General features: G+C 45.4%; 1 protein-coding gene across 3 annotated transcripts in view; it reads left to right on the top strand.

Annotated features, from left to right (window-relative positions):
• The window catches only part of CLIC5 (chloride intracellular channel 5), a 584,489-nt gene that overhangs the window by 485,092 nt on the left and 77,646 nt on the right, over window positions 1–21,751 (top strand). For all 3 annotated transcript variants that reach the window (XM_069236099.1, XM_069236098.1, XM_069236100.1), the window contains one exon: window positions 21,344–21,469. In XM_069236099.1, coding sequence (XP_069092200.1) covers window positions 21,344–21,469 — 126 coding nt within the window. The remainder of the gene's footprint in view (window positions 1–21,343; window positions 21,470–21,751) is intronic.

The following is a 21,751-nucleotide window of genomic DNA, read 5'->3' on the forward strand; positions in this document are numbered from 1 at the left end:
GCGATACTGAACAATTCAAAAACCCCAACACAACCCGCCCAGGACAGGCAGTATAACAACTGGAACAACAACCACTGCTCATCCGTTAAGTACCATGCTGCCAGGGCCCACAGCCTCGCCCCAGCCCTCTGAAGCATAGCCTACAACATATAGGTGGTCATTCTAACCCTGGCGGTAAAAACCGCCAGGGCAAATGACCGCGGTAGCACCGCCAACAGGCTGGCGGTGCACCGCTGGGCATTCTGACCGCGGCGGTTCAGCCGCGGCCAGAAACGGAAAGTCGGCTTCCCGCTGCCCTTGAGAATCCTCCATGGCGGCGGAGCGCGCTCCGCCGCCATGGGGATTCTGACACCCCCTACCGCCATCCTGTTCCTGGCGGGTCTCCCGCCAGGAACAGGATGGCGGTAGGGGGTGCCGCGGGGCCCCTGGGGGCCCCTGCAGTGCCCATGCCAATGGCATGGGCACTGCAGGGGCCCCCGTAAGAGGGCCCCAAAAAGAATTTCAGTGTCTGCCTAGCAGACACTGAAATTCGCGACGGGTGCTACTGCACCCGTCGCACTCCAGCAACTCCGCCGGCTCCATTCGGAGCCGGCTTCATCGTTGCTGGGTCTTTCCCGCTGTGCTGGCGGGCGGCCTTTTGCCGGTCGCCCGCCAGCACAGCGGGAAAGCCAGAATGGCCGCCGCGGTCTTGTGACCGCGGTGCGGTCATTTGGCGGTAACCGCATGGCGGTTAGAATCACCGCCATAATGGAGAGAGGCGTTCCCATCACCGTTCCTGTAGCAGATAGTGTCCCATATTGGTAGACAAAAACATCTCAAATCAGGGCGCCCATGCTGTTCCGAGTCCCACCCCTCCAATACCCCACCTCTGCAGAGTCTGAGCAGGCAGAGAGAGAGAAGACAGAGAAGAACATCAGAAATGAGGTGTACACAGCACATCTAGGAAGAATAGAATCAAGTGGCAGTGCCGTTCATTTTCGCGTCCTCTGCAACAGCTGTCCTTGTTGGATTAGGTGTCACATCCCGGTCCGTCAGTGCCATTGTGCCGTCTTCTTGGATCTCGATCCTAGTCGGGCTCTCCCCTCCACCCGACGACAACTCCTGGGGCCCGGCTGTCTCTCGAGACCTCCAGTTCGAGTTGTGGGTCCCCAAGCGGTCCCGGCCCCCTTCTTCCAGGATCTGGCACCTTCCCGAGGTACATTGTCCCATAACTCCAGCCATTTCCACACATCTTCTGGTGTATTGAAGAAATGGGACTTGCCGCCAAAGGGGACCTTCAGCCGGGTGGGATACAGCAGCATGCATTGGATTCTCAGCTAACGTAACTTAGCCTTGACCTCCAAGAATCGCTTCCGAGACCTTTGTACTTTATTAGTGTATTCCGGGTATATTGAGATCCTATGATTGTCAAAGTGGACAGACTCCATTTCCCGGCTAGCCTGAAGGATGCAGTCTCTGTCTTTATAGTTGAGTATTCGGGCTATGATGGATCATGGAGATGACCCAGGCCGGTGGGGGGAGCCATCAGCGCACAGTGCGCCCTTTCAATCACAAACAGTGGGGACAGTCCGACGGGCCTCAACACCTCTCAAATCCAGTGCTCCACAAATGCCTCCATAACAGACCCCTCGACTTGCTCCGGGAAATCAATGAGACGGACATTGTTGTGACAGGACTTGCCCTCTGCATCTTCCACTATTGCCTCGAGGTTCCCTGCTCTGGAGGTGACCTCCACCATCTGTTTCCGCAGTGTGGTAACCTCTGCCCGGAGCTTGGAAATTGAACCCTCTGTGATTTGCACCCCGTCAGATACCTTCCAAAGGTCCGTCGGGAGGAGATTTACCTCAGTTGCCACTGACTCAATCTTCCCCTCAATGGCCGTTCTGGATCCCTGAATTGTAGCAAGCAGTTCCACTCTCGAGGGCTCCCCAGCAGGCACACCCAACCCTGAATCTTCTCTGTGCCCAGCCAGGCGTATCTCCCGCTGCATAGACGGGGTCAGTGGTGTACAGCTCCATCGTATTGCCCTGCGGTGGGGCACATCGCTTACTTTTACCCATAGGCTGGGGTCTGGTATGGAGCGCTCAGAATCCTTCTCCAAGCACAACAGGCAGAATCCGTCAACAGGTTCAGTCACGGGGGTAAGACGGACAACCCCTGTTAGCCAAATATTGCCAGGCGACCACCAACTGTCTCCGGTCTCTCAGATCCACACCCCCAGCCTCAGTGCAACAGGGGGGACCCCCTCATCCAAAGGGGTTCAGCAGAGACCCAGAACCCACGTGCAGTTCCAGGCCCTGGTGTCACCACACTGCAGCCAGTCTCACCATGCGTCTGCGAGGCCCTCCGGGACACGTGTGCACAGCGGGCCCCCGCACTCAAAAGCACAGCTCACTCTGGGCCCTGCAGGCCAGCCCAGCACCAGGATAGGGCCTCCTGCCAGTCCCAAAGCCACGTTGCTGGAGCCTACCACTCTGCACTCACTCCAGGCCCTCTGTGTCTCCTCACCACATTTCCTTTCTCCAGGGCCTGGGCACTCTGATTGCCACAGCGCAGGCAGCATGCCGCGAAATGTCCTCATGTCAGGCCCTCGCGTCTCCGGGACGCGCTGCCCTGGGCTGACTCGTGGCCTAACCTCCCCCAGCCATGTCAGGCAGATGAGGATGTCGTCCTCCAATGGCTGCCTTGCCTGCCTGCGGCACTTCTCCTCCGCTCTCCTCTCTCCCAATGCCAGACAGACCTACCAGGCCTGCCGCTCGCGACCCAGCTACTCGAGTCCCCAGCCGTTGCCTCCAAACTAGCCCACGGTCCTTAGCGGCCGGGAACGTGCCCGCCAAATCCCCGGACACCGGGGTGGGGGGGGTTCAGCAATCGGCAGATTCGGCCATTGGTCCTGGTTGAGCAGGATGGTGAAATGATATTGCCGGGGACGCGAGGAGCCTCTCAAAGGCGCTTACAACCGGCCATCTTGCGTGGCCACGCCCCTTCCCCAGTCATATATTTACAACGGGATAAACAGGCCTACAAGTGCCAGGCTGCAAAGGGAACTCTTGGGCTGGGTGATGTACTCACACATGGAATCAGGATTGCTCTGTGTGGAGCAACGTTGCTTCTCTGATGTCTTTACTCACCCGGAGGAACTCTAATAGACCCCATTACAGGCAGGGTCGCAGCGCTGGGCGCTGACCTGAAGGGGGGGTGCTGACCTCGGGGGAAGGGTAGGCTGAGTTTAGCAATAACTTTCAATTTAAAAGCACCTGAAGCAAAGTGTGTGCACCAACTGTCAGGCAACAATAAAAATGTCAAGACAATGCTTGTGATTAATGTTGCTGACAGAGAACTGAGTTTTGTCCAGTGGCAGTTTTGACACACCATAAAGTGGCTCAGAGGGTTAATCTGCCTGCTGCAAAGAACAGATTTATATTTTATGGGGATAGCTGAGTGGATTAGTAAAACCAGCCTTTACCAGCGCTTTAAAGCAAATGAAATGTATGTGAGAGAGGTGCTATGGAAGGCTGTGATAGTCCGGTGATCCGAGAGGATGTAATGTGGGGGGGGAGGGGGCGCTATAAAAGATTGTTGCACATGGGTCCACCAGTGCTAAAGCTGGCCCTGATTACAGGCTCTGCTGCATTGCATTTATCCACACTGGAACAGAGGGCCTGAGGTAGCAGCTTGTAGGGCCAGACTCCAGAAGGTGCTGCCAACTCACATTTGTTTATTTGTGTTATTAGCATTATGGAAAAAAATAACACCAAATCAGCAGGATGTCTCTGTCTGATGCAGACACTCTTCTTGGCAAGCTCTGTGGGAAAACACATTTGGCACAAGCACGCAGATGAGTTTGCGTATTTGGTTACCATACATATCTAAATATCACCCATAAAGCATTGTTTCAATCACTAAACTGGGAAACAGTAAAACACATACGCAAACCTATTTAACAATACATCTGTTCAACATTATTTTTCAATAATATGGATGCATGCCCAAATGAGAGGGTTAGACAGATCATGTGCCTGTCACTGTGGGCCTCTTTCTGTAGGTGGGAGATTTTCTGTGAACCATGAATGCTGTGATCACTTGCCGTCCATCTCCGATAAGACAAGCGCACTTTTCAACTCTAGAGACACATGCGTGGATGCTGGCTCCCTTGACAGCCACCGCCGTCCTGTCCTTACCTGTCACCAAAGAAAACCAGACTAAAATAATGTGTTATCTATCACCAAGCCACAAGCCAAGGCCTGACCAGAATCTCTCTAGAGAGTGAGGCTGAGGTGGAGGGAAAGCCTGAGTGATGGAGATTTCTGGTAGGTGATCAGATCATCACTTCCTGGTCCCTCTTCCTCTTCCGGGTCGTTACTGAACTGCTGAATGCGCAAACAGTACTTTTGGCCGAGCTCGGTGACCCGTGCCAGATGAGAAACGCGCATAGACATAACATGATGTGCCACTTGTGTCAATATTCTGTAATATGTGACCGGTGAGGTAACGTTGAGGTCCCTCAAGTCAATACTTCCAGGTTGGAGCACTTAGAAAGCAGTCTGTACCGATAAAACCCTTGAGGGGCTGTGCCCATGGGACCTCATGGTAGATCAAGGATTCACATCACTACACGGTGCGCCAAAGCTGACAGTTACACAGTATGAATGTATGACTTCCTCTGCTTTGGACAAATAAATTAGCATGGGTCAGCGGGCTCGTGAACCCCAGCTTCAGCAGCTACAGCCGGGGTTGGGGTTCATGATGAGCCTCTTCTGTCTGCAACTCGGCAGACAAAACCTCGTAAATAAAATAACGTGGAAGGGTGGGTGGGTGTTAAAATGAGAGGATGAAAGGATGGCTAGATGGCTGTGTGAGGAAAAGGCTGGATGGATGGATGGGAGAGAGGGAGGTGGGTAGGTGGATGGATGAATGAGTGAAAGGATGGGTGTAGGGATTGATGAGTGAAAAAATTGATGGATGAATGAAAGAAAGGTTGGATGGATGGATAACTGAAATAATGGATGGATGAATCAAAGGGAGTGGGTGGATGGATGGATGAAATGGTGGATGGATGGATAGGTTAACAGGGATGGACGATGAGAGAAAGGATAGATGGATGAGTGAGGGAAAGTTTGGATGTCTGAGTGAAAGGATGGATGGATGGGTGGAGTGAAAGGGTGGATGATGGACAGAGTGAAAGAGTGCATAGATGAGTGAGTGAAATGATGGATGCTGGGGCCTCTTCTGTCTGCAACTTGGAAGACAAAGCTGAGTGAGTGGATGCATGGGTGAGTGAAAGGATGGATGGGTAAATCGATGGATGATTGAGTGAAAGGATGGATGTAAGGGTGGATGCATAAAACAATAGATGGATGAGTGAAAGGGAGGGTGGATGATGTGTGAAAGAATGCATGAGTGAAAAGGTGGATGGATGATAGGATGGAAGGATGAGTGAGTGAAAGGGTGGATGGATGAGTGAAATGGAGGCTGGATTGAATGAAAGGTTCAATAGATGGTAGGATGATAGAGTGAAAGGCTGGCTGGATGAGCAAATAGATGAATGGATGGATGGATGGGTGGATGAGTGAAAGGATGAATGGATGAGAGAAAGGATGGATGAGTGAAATAATGGATTGATGAGTGAAAGGGAGAGTGGATGGATGAAAGTGTGTATGAGTGAGTGAAAGAAAGGATGGATAAGTAAAATGAAGGGAAGCTGAATAATGGATGGAAGTGTTGACGGATGGATGGATGAAAGGGTGGATGGATGGATGAGTGAAAGAATGGATGGATGAGCAAAAGGGAAGGTGAATGGATGGATGGATGAGTGAAAGCCTGCATAAATAAGTGAGAGAAAGAATGAATAGATAAGTGAAATGGTAAATAGAAGGATGGATGAGTTGATGAGTGGGAGTGTGGATGGATGAGTGAAAGGATGGATGGCTGAGTGAAAGGGATAATGGATGGGTGGATGAAGTGAAAGGGTGAATGGATGGAGTGAAGGGGTGGATGCAGTTGCGGCTTGCTACGCACACAATGGGTGGGGCGGCTGCGGCCTGCGAGGGGGGTAGGGGATATATTTAATAAATCATTTTTGTAAACTTACCTGATCTGCCGACCTGCACCGCGCCACTCATCTTTTCATCATCACTGCCGACACAGGCTCCCAACCTGCCTTGCGGCCAATCATGATGGTGCTGAGAGAACAGCTTTAGGATTGGCTTGGAGCGCTCAGCCAAGGTGCTCCCAGGCAGACTGGGAGCCTGTGCAGGCTCTCTCCAGCCCGGCAACACAGTTCACGCCCCCTCACTGCTCGTCACCCCCATGGCACCTCTCCTTTCACAAGGAAAGGATAATACGTCCCTGGGTGGATGAATGGATGATCAAAAGGATGGATGAATGAATAACAGAGGATGGATGAATTGATGAATGAGCAAAGGGTGCATGGAGAGATGGATGAGTGAAAGGGTGGATGGTTTGATGGGTATATAGAAGGATGGGTAGGTTTGGGGGTGATGAATACGTTTTGGATGTGGTTGGTCAGATGGAGGGAATGGTGAAAGAGTGATTGATGGATCAGGCAATGAATGGATGACAGAATGTACAGGTGAAATGGTGGGCATCAGCAGGCGGGCGGAAGGATGAAATGATGAATGGATTGATGCTTGGGTGGAAGCAACAAGAGAGCTCTTCTGGGGAGGGGCATGATTACTTGCTTCATTTGCTTGGTGCCATAAGAGTTTTTGTCCATAGTGTGGGGCTTTTTAATTTTCTGGCTCCTCCCTTAGCGTAGCCCTTCAGGCAAACTGTGAACACTGCCTTGTTTATTTCAGAGATGATGGGTTGGACAGAAACTCACACAATACACTCTTGTTTTGAATGAAACAAAAAGAAACGAAAGGGGGAATGTGATGTGTGAGAAAGTGTTGAGAAGGGTCCGTACAAAGTGCAAATCCAATCCTGCAAAGAATCCTGGAGAGAATTGCTGAGCCGTATGAAGAAAAACTATGTAAATTTGTACATCAAAATATTCATTACAGCTAAATTCAGAATAAATGTAGTAAATCTTAGGTGAGTTATTCTCACCCTGAAAGTTTGAGCTAGATTTGGAGATGAAATGTAATTGTTAAATTAGCTCAGTCTAATTTACATGCATAACCAGCGGTATTTGGTTAAATGGAGAGATAAGCCTGCATAGCGCTTCAGGTAATCTGCATTTAAGAGAGAAGCTATAACTAGGGCTAGGTCGAGCAGTCTTTAACTTGCGCATTTCGTTTGACTGATGAAACTGAATGATAAAAGTTGAAATGAACAGAATAATCCTTTGCAAGCATCAGAGCAGTGGACTGTGCAGCTTCAGGATCACCCAGCAGCTGTGCTTGCTTTAGGGTGGTGTAACTGGTGCCGCTGCACCAGGTGCCAAGCTCAGGGGAACGGGAGGGGTGAGCTGTACTTGAAAATATCTTTCCAGGTTAAAGACACCTGCTGCAAAGCCCATTGTCAGGAGATAATAAAATGTTAAGATGATAAAATAACCCCGGTGATTAATATACTTGCTGGAGTGATCCAAGTTTTTTCTAGTCACATGTGTTGACTCTTCATAAAGTAGCATAGAGGGTTTATGTTCCTGCTTCAGCGTAACATGTAGATCTCAGTTTTGTGTTTTAAGTAGAAAGTATACCTTTGGCACAGCGATCTTGATTTTACTTGAAGGCAGTGCTTAATTTGTAAATAAAAACGTGACGGTGCCCAAAGCTCTCCTCTGAAACACGCTGCTGCTGCAATTAAATGTGCAAGCACTGAATGCTGAGACAGCGTATTCCTGAAGCCATCTCGGGCCTCTTTACTCCATTTACAGCCACTCCCTGTCCTTTCAGCTCACTCTTGCAGCTTTCTGCTTTCTCTCTTTGTGACGCTTTTTCGTTTTGCTCTTCCTTCATATTTCCCATGTGTGTCTTTTGCTCGTAGTAAATGCCTGATGCAGAAAACAGAAAAGAGCCGACCCTAAAAAATAAGTACCGGTGTCCGCACCAGAAACCACCGGCTCAAATTAAGCACTGCTTGTAGGTCATCAGTTGCAACCTGGAAAGCCTAGGTTTAGAAACTGATTATTTTTCCAATCGTTTGTTATGCTAAGGTTACTAAAAACGGTTTCTTTCTGCAGTGACACATTCTTATCAGTCCAGACAATCCCAACTACAGTCCTACATTTTTAAAGCCTGGTTTTGTGTTTCTTTAGGGCACGTTCTCTTAACATATAATGCCTACCAGTGTAGACGATATATGGCTCCTGCACATTTTAACCCTCAATGTCTTATTTAGCTTTTCCTATACATTGATATACACACTTGTATAATTCATCGTCACTTAAAAACTCTCTGACACACTACTTTGGGATGAATAGCACTATAAAATAATTAGATGTGAAAGAGGGCTAGAAAGAGATGAGGGTCACCATTGGAGGCTGTTAGTGAGGGATACATACGTAGCAAAGGTCATGGAAGGGGCAAGGGCGTAAAGACACCACCAGCACTAAAGCTGCCCCCACAATGATTTCTTTGTCTGTCTTGTATAGTGCGGTATCCAAAGAGTGATCTGACCACAGGCAATGTGGAAACGTTACGTATGAAGCATCGCAACAACGTATAAGTTCATGAAAATAGGGATTCAGGCATTCTACAGGAGGTAAAGTGTTCAGGTTCACTTATCTTAAGTTAAACCAAGAGTGAGACCCCTCACCTGTATTTTGAACATAGTGTAAATGAGTAAAATGGGATCAGCTCTTCCTGCTGGTAGTAAGTGTAGAATGTAAATGATAGTCTAAGACAGAGGTCTATGATATGGATGAGGCGCTGTGATATTTTAGTGCCTCAAATGGTGTTTGTCATTGTGCCATTGGAGACCAGGTTTAGATAGAGTCTATGTCTTTTTCTGATTCTTCATAGTCCGAAAATGTACCTTACATTTCGACCAAGGCAAAAGGGGAAACAGATATGTAGGCCGAGTTAGTGAAGTTGTAGATGTCATTTTAACCCTAAATATTAAGGTATGCACGTGTTCTTGGTTATATTGTGCATCCATGCCCTTCAAAGGATGCTAAATATTTTTCTGCCATGAAAGGACATGTGCCCCAATGCTCTGCTGTCTAGTTCAGCACCAGGCACACAAGGCAACTATGCAGTTGTCTTGACTAAGTTCATGCACATGAACTAAGTTCAAAATCTATCATTAAGCACCATTGCCATTCACAGAGTGACTTTCAGCCTAAGAGGCAATACGAGTTGCTGGACCCTGAAAGGACCACGCTGTTTCTGCTGCTGGCCTCCAATCTGTGTAGAGGCCTCCTGGTCATCACCTTCACTCGCCACTAGTTTCTCTCCTTAGTGAATCCATATGGGCAAGGAGGGAAGGAAAGCTGATATTGAGCAGACTGAAGAAAGGAGAAATGGAACTGAAAGTTGAGTATGGGGCTTGGAGATATTCTGGAGGATATTCTGGAGCAGACTGGGAAAGTGAATCATAAAGAAATGGGAGACAGATAATAAGAAGAACGTTTGAGGAATAAGAGGTTCGTGAGTAGTGAAATAGTGAGATTATCAGGACCTGAGAAAAAAGAACACAGAGTAGCTATCTATGTTTTAAAAAAAAATAACATTAGCCCTAGAAATATGGAAAGACCTTTTTTGTATGAATAGTGTTCAAGGATATCTAAGTATGATAGTTGTACGAAATGTAATCGGAAAGATGCGGATGTGATGTGAAGGGTGACTGAGCTCCTACACAGTCTACATGTAAGGAGATACAAAAGCAAACCAGTTTCTCCAAAGGGTATCCTCGGTTCAACCTTCATAGTTTGGCATGAGATATGGGCTGGTGTTTACTTTTGAAACTATTATGGAAGCTATGTTACTTAAGGTGGCTGAGGCAGGAGGCTGCATCAAAGGAGGATTCTAGGTCCTCGGATAAACTGAGTGTGAGTCCTTTCTTCAAGGAAACTTCAATAAATATCTCTGAGCAGGATAACAGGGGTTCTGGTGTGCAATGTTCAATGTGAAGTCATCATATCTCACAATACTTGACATCTGTTTGTTATTTTTCTGCGGGTTTCAAGGAACTCAATTCTTTGGAGCCCTTGGCCGATATCTATATCTAGTGAGGCAGCCTTAGAGCCAGGTATCCTTGGTTCAAAATTTCTGTCAGGCTGAGAAACCTCTGAGCTGGGTGAGTCTAGTCTCACTGCTGTTGAAGTTACTTCGTTTGAGAGGCTTGTTGTCCTTCAAAAGCCGCCTGAAGCCTGAAAAGATGTCAGCAAAATAGAGAATCTAAGTCAAAACTTGGATTTCTAGTAATTTCTTTTGTTGATGTCTTCAAGACTTCACCAGTCATCAAGAATAAGATTCCCGAGCAACCTATAAGCTGGTCACAGCAGACCAAGACGTCAGTGGTGGAAATCTGCTCAGGTACCTGTGTCCCTCAGTCACACAGAAACTCCATGCAAGTATACACACTTGAAGTAATCTCCGAGGCACGGTGCAGGTAATAAGAAATAGTTTATTTGAGGACCGACCGGTAGGGAGACTCTCAGCACCTGCCGAGGTCTCCTTGTCGAATCACCCTGTAACATTCTCAGCGCGAGGCTGCATAGCTCAAGTACATAACATTCTGCAGCACGCGGCTGCATGACAAAACCCATTAAAACATAACACATCCCCTTTCCTCATAATAATGCAAATTGACTATAAATAAAACACTACCTATTGTATGACAAAGTCTTCTAATTTCTTTGGCAACCTTAACAATGACTTATCATGCACTCTCACTCTATGGTAATCATTCTTAATAGTCAATGATTTAGTGGCATTATCAGATACATTCTCTCATCTAATGCATCCGGAACCTTCACAACCTTTCCGCGATTCCACACATTCCATTCACTCAACAACAAGGAATATTTGTACACCTTCACAACCTCCAAAGGCTCTGAAAACTTAGAATCACACTTATTGACTTTTCCACCTTTCACCACACAAACCATATCTCCAACCACGAAATCACCAAACACATCTCTTGCTAGTTTCTTCCTTTCCACACCTTTGAAAAATAATGCTCTGTTTCCTGCATTTCATAAGCTCAAAAGGAGATTTCCCAGTCACAACATGAGGAGTTGTACGGTACCACCAAATCAGATCTTTTACTGCCTTTCGCCAATTTATTCCATTACTTATTGACAATTGTAGACCATCCTTCAAAGTTCTGTCCCACCTGTCCACCAAACCATTACTTTGTGGGTAATAAACAGACGCTCTTATGTGTTCAATGTCATAACTTTGCACATACTGCACCACGTCATCAAAGACAATTGTTTCAGGAACTCCTTCCAAGTCAAACAAATCCATCAAAAATTCCACCACACTTGTGGCATTGACATTCTCAACAAACCTTACTACAGGCCACCGAGAAAAATAATCCACAACAACCAAGGCGTACTTAGGAATCTTACCCAACACATAAAACGGACCCAATGTGTCAATAGCTATTTCTTCCAAGGACCATTAGACTTATCAGATTCTACAGAAGAGTTTTTTTACCACTTTTTGAGACTTGTCACTCCATGCACACAAAACATATTCCCTAATATGATGTTCCACATCTCTATCTAAACCAGGCCTCCAATATTCTGATCTAATCCGTCTTTTAGTCGCACTCATCCCCAAAGGTCCCTCGTGAGCAAGCTTCAACACACGTTCACGCAGAACAACTATAACCACTAAAAGTTCACCTCTCAAAACCACACCCCCTTCCACACATAATTCTACATTTACCTGACGAAAACATTCTGCATCAATGGAAGCATCTCCTTTTGATGGCTAACTGTGTTGAACATATTTCATTACCTCCTGTAAAACAACATCTTTTTGTACTTCATTTACCCACTCCTCATGAGAAATCCTTCCCTCCGTTAAATTTCACACATCAATTTCAACAACAGCAATGAGTTCTTCTGGTTCATCCCCTTCTCTCAGTTCTGTCTGAACGGGAAGCCTAGACAAACAATCTGCCAATACACTCCTCTTTCCTGGTACATACTTCAACACATAATTGTACTCCAACATTCTTGCCACCCATCGAGCAATCCTAGGAGTAACCCTACCTGCGCCTTTAGTTGAGAACACCTCAATCAATGGTCGATGATCTGATCTAATTACAAAGGGCATTCCCCACATATACTTGCGGAAGTAGTTCACGCCCCACCAACAAGCCAGGGCTTCTTTTTCAATGGTTGAATAATCTTTCTCTGCCAAGTTCAAAGGTCTGGAGGCATAAGCAATAGTTACTTCCTTACCCTCTCTAACCTGCAACAACACCGCACCAAGTCCCACAGAGTTAGCATCAGTGTTAATGATGGTGCGTTCTCCGGTGTCAAAAGGTTTGAGAGCAGGAGCTATTTGCCTTTTCAACAACCCAAACTCTGATTCACATTCATCGCACCACACAAAACGTTCTTTCAAACACAATAACTTCCTTGTGTTTCGTTTTATCCGCAAACATTGGAATGAATTTTGAGTACTACTCCGCTAGACCCAAAAAGGATCTAAGTTGGTCCCTGTTGACTGGAGCCAGAGCATTCTCAATTGCTGCCATCAAATTTGATTTAGGAGAAATACCTTCTTTGTTTATCCAATGACCCAAGTATTCTACCCCCGGTACACTCATTTTACACTTCTCCAATCTGATTGTTAAACCACTCTCCCTCAAAACTCCAAGGACCGTCCTCATCGTACAATCATGCTCAGCTTGATCACCGCCAAACACCAAAATGTCATCCTGAAAATATGTGTCAAGTGGAATGTCTTTCAACAAGTGATGCATTGCTCTTTAGAAAACCACTGACGCTGATGCCAAACCGAAAGGCATATGCTTAAATCTGTAAGCTCCCTCCGGTGTGATGAAAGACGTCAGCGCATGAGACTCTGGATGTAACATTATCTGGTGGTAAGCAGATGACAAATCTAATGTGGAAAATACACTAGCCCCTTTTGCCGTAGACAACAGTTCTCCAATATTTGGTAAAGGATGTCTGTCTACTCAAATTGCTGCATTCAAATCTCAAAGGTCCACACATAAACATATATCCCCATTAGCCTTCTTTGCAATCACCACTGGAGCCAACCATTTTGATGACTCAGGCCCTCATTCTGACCTTGGCGGGCGGCGGAGGCCGCCCGCCAAAGTCCCGCCGTCAGGTTACCGTTCCGCGGTCGAAAGACCGCGGCGGTAATTCTGACTTTCCCGCTGGGCTGGCGGGCGGTCGCCTTCAGACCGCCAGCCAGCCCAGCGGGAAAGAGGCTTCCACGATGAAGCCGGCTCGGAATCGAGCCGGCGGAGTGGAAGCTGTGCGACGGGTGCAGTTGCACCCGTCGCGTATTTCACTGTCTGCCCAGCAGACAGTGAAATACATGTAGGGGCCCTCTTACGGGGGCCCCTGCAATGCCCATGCCAGTGGCATGGGCACTGCAGGGGCCCCCAGGGGCCCCGCGACCCCCCCTACCGCCATCCGGATCTCGGCGGTCCGACCGCCGGGATCTGGATGGCGGTAGGGGGGGTCGGAATCCCCACGGCGGTGCAGCAAGCTGCGCCGCCGCGGAGGATTCAATGGGGCCGCGGTACACTGGCGGGACCCCGCCAGTGGTGCCGGTCCGACCGCGGCTTTACCGCCGCGGTCGGAATCCCCATTGGAGCACCGCCGGCCTGTCGGCGGTGCTCCCGCGGTCCTCCGCCCTGGCGGTCAAAGACCGCCAGGGTCAGAATGACCACCTCAGTCTCTTCAATCACATCCTGCTCACATAACCTTAATAATTCTTGTCGCAACTGCTCCCTTAATACCATAGGAACAGAACGTGGTTTGTGAGATTTAGGAACAGCATTTTGCTTCAGTATGATTTAATGCATCAATCCCTTCTGTTTGCCTAAACCCTTCCTAAACACTTGTGGAAATTCCTCCTCAAAATTGACATTCTGCACATTGTTCACGTTAGTACCTGCTCCTAATACTTGATCAGGATGGTTTGGATCCAATTTAATACCAAGATCCTTCTGCTGTGGCCAGCCTAAAAGATTGGTACCTTTTTCCACAAAATACACTTTAGAAGATACGGCAGTCCCTTGAAACTCCAGTATGGCCTCCATGTACCCCTCTAGTTCTATAGGCTTGTTCCCATATGCTACTAAATGTACATCCAGTGGTTTGATTTCATGCTTCAATCAGTGTGTACCGCGCTCCTGAATCAGCCATCACCAACATTTCCACTCCATTGATACTGATGACACTGTGGGGACCGCCTGCACCTACACTCCCCCATCCACCACTTGCAATATAAACTGTTGACCAGCCACCTCATCGTTATCACTCCCTACCGAATTGATCATTCCTTTACTCTTCTTTGCACCCATCTGTCTTCCCTTGCATACCCTAGCAAAATGTCCCTTGGATTTACATCTCCTGCAAACTTGTCCAATCGCAGGACAACATGCATCAGTTGCAATGTGCCCCTTAAGCCCACACTTAAAACAAATCAAGTCATTTTTTTCCCATCCGATTTTGCAGAAGTGCTGGGTTGGTCCATCTTCTTAAATTTAGAATAGTCCACATTGACAGAATTCACAGTCCCAATAGAAGTAGACAACTCCTTCAAACCCTCATTTGTTATTTCCACTCTCTTTAGTATGTCTATGGCCTTCTGTAGTGTTAGGTCCTCTGTATTCAATAACTTCTCCTGTACCTTTTTGTCATTTACTTTCAAAACCAACTGGTCTTTTAGCATTTCGTCTTGAAAATCTTTATAGTTACATGTAGATGCTAAAGCTCTTAAACCGGCCACATAACTTTCAACCGATTCACCTGGCAGTTGGCTTCTCCTAAGAAATTTAAATCATTCCACTACTACATTTTTTTTCCAAAGTTGGCATCCAATTGTTCCACCGCGATTTCATACTCATCATTGTCCTGATCATCCTCATCTTCTGGATCAGGCAAATGCTTTAATATGCGCCTTCCCTCTGCTCTCAAACAATGTTTTAGCATGGCTACTTTCCTAGATGCTGTAAAGATGTCACCTCCCACAGCCAGGACATAAGCTTCAAAGCCTTCCTTCTAGTCTTCCCCGAGCGTAATAAGTTCGCAGGATTGTTAAAAAAAAAAACTGTGCTGCAAAACCTTCCATCATGCCACAGATGGAGAAAATTAAAAAAAAAATCAAGCAAAATAATGAGCAAGGTAACCAGAGCAACTTAAGAGCAAAAATCACACTAATAGTGGTGCCAAGTGACTAACAAGCATAATTTTTAGGTATCAGATGATTTGTGGCTTTGGTGTAGTGGATATCCGCGGAAAACTGCAGGAATCCAAAGGAAAGTTCTTTGCTAAAATTAACACCGAAAGCGGAGAGGTAACTTAGTGTTCCTGAAAATGATCGCCGTACACGATTGTTGCCAAGCAACCAAAACTCATAACAAGCTCATATTCCTCATGAAGAGCTCGCTGAGTACGGTCGTTGCTAGGCAAATTGTACGAGAGCGAGGGCGCTCTGAAAGTCTTCCGTGTACCTCGTTGCTAAGTAACTAGCACAAGCGTGATGACGCTGTATGTCAATCCATCACAGCGTTTTAAGTTTCCTCCCCTTTTAAAAATGTTTTTAAATCCTTTTACGTTTCCTTTACAAGAAAAAAAAAACACAGACAGAAGTAAGGCAGGCTCTTCAATAGCCGCAAGGAACCGCAACAGACACCGGATAAGAAGCGCCGGAAACGTAGGAAAGCCGGCGTTGTCTGTGCCCACGTCAACCAGGAATTGCTATCTCTCCTCCCAGTCGTAAAGCTCGTTGCCAGTGAAGTAATAAGAAATAGTTTATTTGAAGACCGACCGGGAGGGAGACTCTCCGCAACTGCCGAGGTCTCCTTCTCGAATCACCCTGTAACATTCTTAGCGCAAGGCTGCATTTCCCAAGTACATAACATTCTGCAGCACGCGGCTGCATGAGAAAACCCATTAAAACATAAAAACACTTCTTAGAGGTACTGAGAACTCTCCAGGTTATCATGCAGCAGGTGGAGCAGAGAGTCAGTTCTTCAGCAAAGCACAGGTACCCATTGTATCATTAAGCAAAGCGATGCTTGCTCTCTCTCCTTTTCTCCGTTGATCTCTTGTGTGGTTCTGTGGAGCAACAGATCTTGCATTTGTTTTTAGAGGGGTCAATTAGTAGGTCATTGGTTGGTACACCCAAATGGATCAGTAGGTGTCCACGAAGCGTATCATGTCTACTTTCTCAGCAACGTAAAGTAATAGAAGCACTAGGAGACTTGCTTTGTGACCTCCAAATTCTCTCACCATGGTTCGAGGAAAAGTCAAGGAAATTGAAAGGATAGTTCTACTAGGAGTTTGGACCCACCTCATGGTTACCAAGTCAGCCCTTTTCACAGTAAACGCTTGCCAACACCTTCTCGGAACACACATCAGAGGGTCTAGAATGGACTCAAAGCTGCACAACGAGACCAGAAATAATCCTCTTCCTCCATCCTGACCTTAGTCCAGCAAATATTTGAGGCATGGAAGCTATAGATGACTACTGCAGAACCATCTGCATGAGGTAATTAGATGTTCTTCCCACCCCGCAGGTAATATTGGCCCAAAGTACAGAAACCTTATACTCTGGAACTGACAACAAACCGAGCAAAGCCTGATACATTAAAGGTGAATGTAGATATTTTCTTTGCTTAGTGGAGATATAGCTGCAAACAAACATTTACATTTTTAAGTGTGTAACACAGGACCAATGAGAAATGTTTGTTTTTTGGAACTACATATATGAACGCATCTAAATTGTTTAGCATGGCTGGTACCTTAAAAAGCTATAATGCAAAATATGTCTATATTTAATACCTCCCAGTGTCACCATGGTGGCCTGGCACAATGCCAGGCCAGTCCCACTTGAAAAGAGTCATTGAACACCATTTCAAACAGAAAATAATTGGCTGACACCTTAGCAGCAGTTTTCAGACCATTGACACTTTTTAAAAGAAATTCCGAACTCTGCTAAATTGTTTCCATTTGCTCACAAAACAAAATTTCACTAACAGTCATCGTTTATCAGTGATTAAAGTGTCTCGAAAACCCATTGTAAAAACGTGAGTTAACCCATAACTGATGATTGCTATGATCAAGTACTCTTTGTTAGTATTTGCATTTTTTTGGTCATGAAAAAGCCATGTAGTTTCAAATCGGTGTGGTGAGTACCTAAGATGTTAGCGATGCAGTTCTAAAAAATTGTAAGGTTTATTATATCAGAAGTTGCTAATTGTAAGCCTTTAAGAGTAACGTTTATCTAAAATGGAGACTGTATCAAAAGTAAAATGATTTGCGGTTCATTTCAGAGCAAAGCACCTGGAAAGCCGAGGAAAGGCCAATTCTGTGACTTGAAACAGGGGTGTAGGTAGATACTCACTGGTAAAGCTGTGATACCATCATGTGTATATGGTTTGCAGTGTAAATTAGGTTATGAATTAAAAATTAGAACAAATTAATCTAATAGGAACTCTTTACTCCTTACAAAATCGGCCAAGCCACACCTGGAAATTGATCAACACCTAGGGGACTCTCTTGTTTCACTCTAGGAGGTGCAGTTGCTGGGGCTGTGTGAGTAATATACAGCTCTGTGCAAGGCACCCCAGTAACAATGTGAGTGAAATGGCTCATTCAAGCAAGTGTGACATTAAACACACGTGCATGAGTTTGCCAAATCTCCTTCTTACAATATCTGGACAAGTAGGTTGTACTTGACAGATACTTGAACAGTAACTGAAATGAGACGAGCCTGAGACAATGGGAGTAGAAACTCCAGACCAACAGTCAGATTCAGAAAGATATTTGCATGTGAAAGTTTATCTTCCGTAGGCCACAGGGCATTTTATTGAGTGCAAAACCTCTGTTTGAATTCACAAAAGTTGTTTTTGCACTTGTAATAGGATTTGCTCCAATGTAGATTTGTGGAGAGTGGGAGTTCCAGGGCTGCAAGTATTTATACATTTCTTTGTAACCCCTTTCCACCGTTGAACAGGTCAGAAATGTACTCCTAACAAAGGCAGGGTAGCAAAAGTATAAGACTCCTCACACCCCCAAATTCAAGGGACTGGAAGAGAAGGGCTTTCTGAAGCTGGTGACCTTTTCCTGCCTTTCCCCTCTTACCATTGAGAAATCCAGCCTGCCTAAAGGGCTGTGGCCATTCCCCTCTGGCGGAAACCAGCAGCCAAGCCTTTAAATAGAGTGCATCTTCGATCCATCCTCATCTACAAACACAATGTCCAGCATTTTGAAGAAGACCCTTTAATTTGCTGTGAAAGGCCTGCTTTCTCCAATTTGACATTAAACATATTTATATATGTATTATATATTATAAAAAGAAAGGTTAACAAAGGTTAAAGTGGCGTGATACGTATGGGAATAATATCTTGGTTTACAAGGTGTAAGTGATATTATTTTTAGGTAAAAATGATAGTGAAAATGTTTTAAACTAAAAAGAAAAATCAAAAAAAAAATCAGCAGTTATAGTTAACTGTAGAAACTATAACTTTCACCCTCTCCATGCATAGTGTTGTCATCAAAGATGCCATTTCAGATATCATAATATCATTAGGGATGTTATCATTGATGTCATACAACATTTCATGAATAATGCAATTTATGAGGTCATCAGCAGTGTATGACAAGGGCACAATAACATCAATCAAGGGTCCAGGACCAGGAGGGTGCCTCTTGGGGGTTAGGACTCACTCCAGCAGCAGGTTCCAGGCAGAGCTAGTTGGTTCCGATCATCCGAGCAGTTGCAACAGAAGCCAGTGGAAGCTTGATGTGTCCCTGTACCTCAAACAGGCTGTCAGCCAGCTGACCATTGGGGTTACTTACAGTTCATGGCAAGCAGGCCCAGTCCTCCATCAGGCTTCAGGCAGTGGGACAGTCCTTCTTCTGAGTATCCACAGGCCAGGAGCGTTCTGATGAGTGGTTTTGAGGGTGCCACTTTTATACCAAGTGCTGGCCTTTGTCTAACCCTAGGCTGGTTCTGGTCAGCATTTCCCTTTTCCCTGGGTATAACTTCAATCTGTCGAGGAGAGCAAATGGAGAGCAGGTCCAGGTTTGTGCTGCATTTGCAAATGACTAGGCAGTAAGGTGGTGGGTAAAGCCCTCAAACTACCCTTTGAAGCTCAGGAAGTGCTGAGTACAGACCTCTGGCCATCTTGCTCAGAAATGGAACACCGTTCCCAACACCCAAAGCCCTTTTGTCCACTGTCTGCAAAAATGCATTTCACACTGCAGGAGAGCCATTAACAGTGATGTGACCCTGGACACTGACAGAAAGGCAAATTTGGTTTAGGCAGAAAAATGCCAACTTTCTAAAAGTGGCACTTTCAGAATAGGAACTTAAAATCTGACTTCACCATCAAAGAGGATTTAAAATAACAATTCAGATGAGCGGAGAAGTACTTATCTGCTCCCAAATTGAAGTTATTACTTATTAAGCGTAATAAGGTAACCAATTGTTAGTCTATGGGAAAGCTAGCCTTGCTACAGGGAAAACGACTTTGGGGGATTTTCACTGGCAGGACGTGTAGAACATAAGTACATATGGTAAACCTCACAAAAGGGAAGCACTCAAGAATTCAATTCCATTCATTAATTGATCACAAGAAGTGTTTCAACAAACACAATTTCAAGTGTACATAATGCTGAAGCAGTATTGTCAGTCCTGTGCCATCCAATAAGGAGACTGTGATGCAGCTGATCGCAAAACTATGTTCAGTCTTTATTCTTTATTCTTCTTTAAAAACGTGCAGTAACAGCCCAGCCAGTGCGTTTTGTTGCCACAAGGGACTTCACCGGGGCTTCAAAAGACATATATAATACATTTTACACACACATCCTTAGATCCCATTATTTACACATCTCACCAACCTTCCTTGTGTGCCAGTTGAGCATATATTAGCCTAATATGTAGCGCCATGAACTAAGGAAGTAAATTAAATGTGCCAATTAGCTATATACAAGTTTTATTATGTTTGGAAGGGAGAGCACAAACAGTTTACCACTGGTTACCAGAAGTAAAGTGTGCAGAGTCCTAAACAAAAACAGGTTAAGCAAAAATAGGGCGGTGAAAGCAAAACTTTCAGGGAATACCACGCAAAAGGTGGGCATTTTCAACAGTGCAGTACTTGGGAAGTACAAACCTTGAATTTCAAGTCTTCAGGTTCAATTTGTGAACACAAACTGGTGAGCTGGACTTCTTTCTATCGGGACATTGGAACAGCAAGAGCTACTGGGATAGCATTATGTTCCACAATATCCTTGTGTTTGATGGTGCTGGACATGCTTCATTACAAGACTTCAGGCACAAGCATCATGCCTTATCATGTGCATTTGTTGAACAATGAATTACTTGTGTTATTTTCAGTAGGAACCAAGACTAGGTACCTTTGGTTGTACGGGCTTAGGCACTCATATTTGCTGTAAGACAACACACTATTACACAATTAAATGTACAAGAAACACATGGCTGTGCAGTTATAGTGCATTAAAATAATGAGAACACTGTGGTGGCAGATTGATTTGATGTTACTCACAGGAGTGGTTGGGATGCGCTTTGCTAAGCTGGGAGCTGTTCAAGAATCTATGAATGATATTAGCGACAATGCATCCAGTGGTATTGCATATTGACCATGTCGAGAGAGACTCTGTGCTCTTTATAGCGATTGCAGGTTGTGAGCCCAACTAGATTCTGAGTCTTTGGAGTTGTCCTCACTTGTGAAAAGCAGAAAAGCACCTAGACATTTTGCTCATGTAGAACAACGGTTGACCCACAAATAGACACTAATATGAAGCCTTGAGGAAATATGTAAAATGTGTACTTCCTCTAAAGTTGCATTGAATTTAACTCATGAAATATATTTCTCTGTGACAACAGCTGTTTTCTAAAAGGCAACAAGAAATCACCAGAGACACCTAAATAGATTATGTTTTAGAAAACAGAAAGTGGTTGTGGTTTTGGTTACTGTGGTTTTATTTGCTGCTTCTAAGAATCTTTGAACCCAGTTGCAATGTTATCGGGATGTGCCATCGGCAGAATTGTAAAATGTGAGATAGGGCATTTCCAATAAAAATTATAAAAATAACTATCTGTCTTATTTGATGCTGGATGTTGTCTTAATTTAACATATGCATGTCTGCACAGTAAAAATCAATTGGATCTTCTAAATGACTTAATTGTGCAGAAATTCAGATTATCTAATGGACTATGTTGTCCTTCCTGCTTTGCAGAAAACCAGCTGATCTTCACAATCTGGCGCCTGGGACTCACCCACCGTTCCTAACCTTTAATGGTGAGGTCAAGACAGATATCAACAAAATTGAAGAGTTCCTGGAGGAGACTCTGGCACCACCAAAGTACTGTATACTTCTGCCTCACACATTGAGAAATTCAGATGATGTTGTTATAATTTGTGATATGGATGATGATACAAATGATTAAGAAATTGATTGTATTGTGAATCTTAAGTCTGTCTAAAGGCACCAGATTTATCAACCACCACACAAATCCCACTGATTGCATGCAAAGGGATTTTGATATGGTTGATGTTAGTAGCCAGCCTAATGTATTTTAAACCTGCGTAGCATTTGCAGGGTAGAGATTTGGACAGGTTTGTCTCCTTCTTGGTTGTTTAAAAA

The sequence above is a fragment of the Pleurodeles waltl genome, chromosome 5 (assembly GCF_031143425.1).
Source record: "Pleurodeles waltl isolate 20211129_DDA chromosome 5, aPleWal1.hap1.20221129, whole genome shotgun sequence".
NCBI classification, from domain to species: Eukaryota; Metazoa; Chordata; class Amphibia; order Caudata; family Salamandridae; genus Pleurodeles; species Pleurodeles waltl.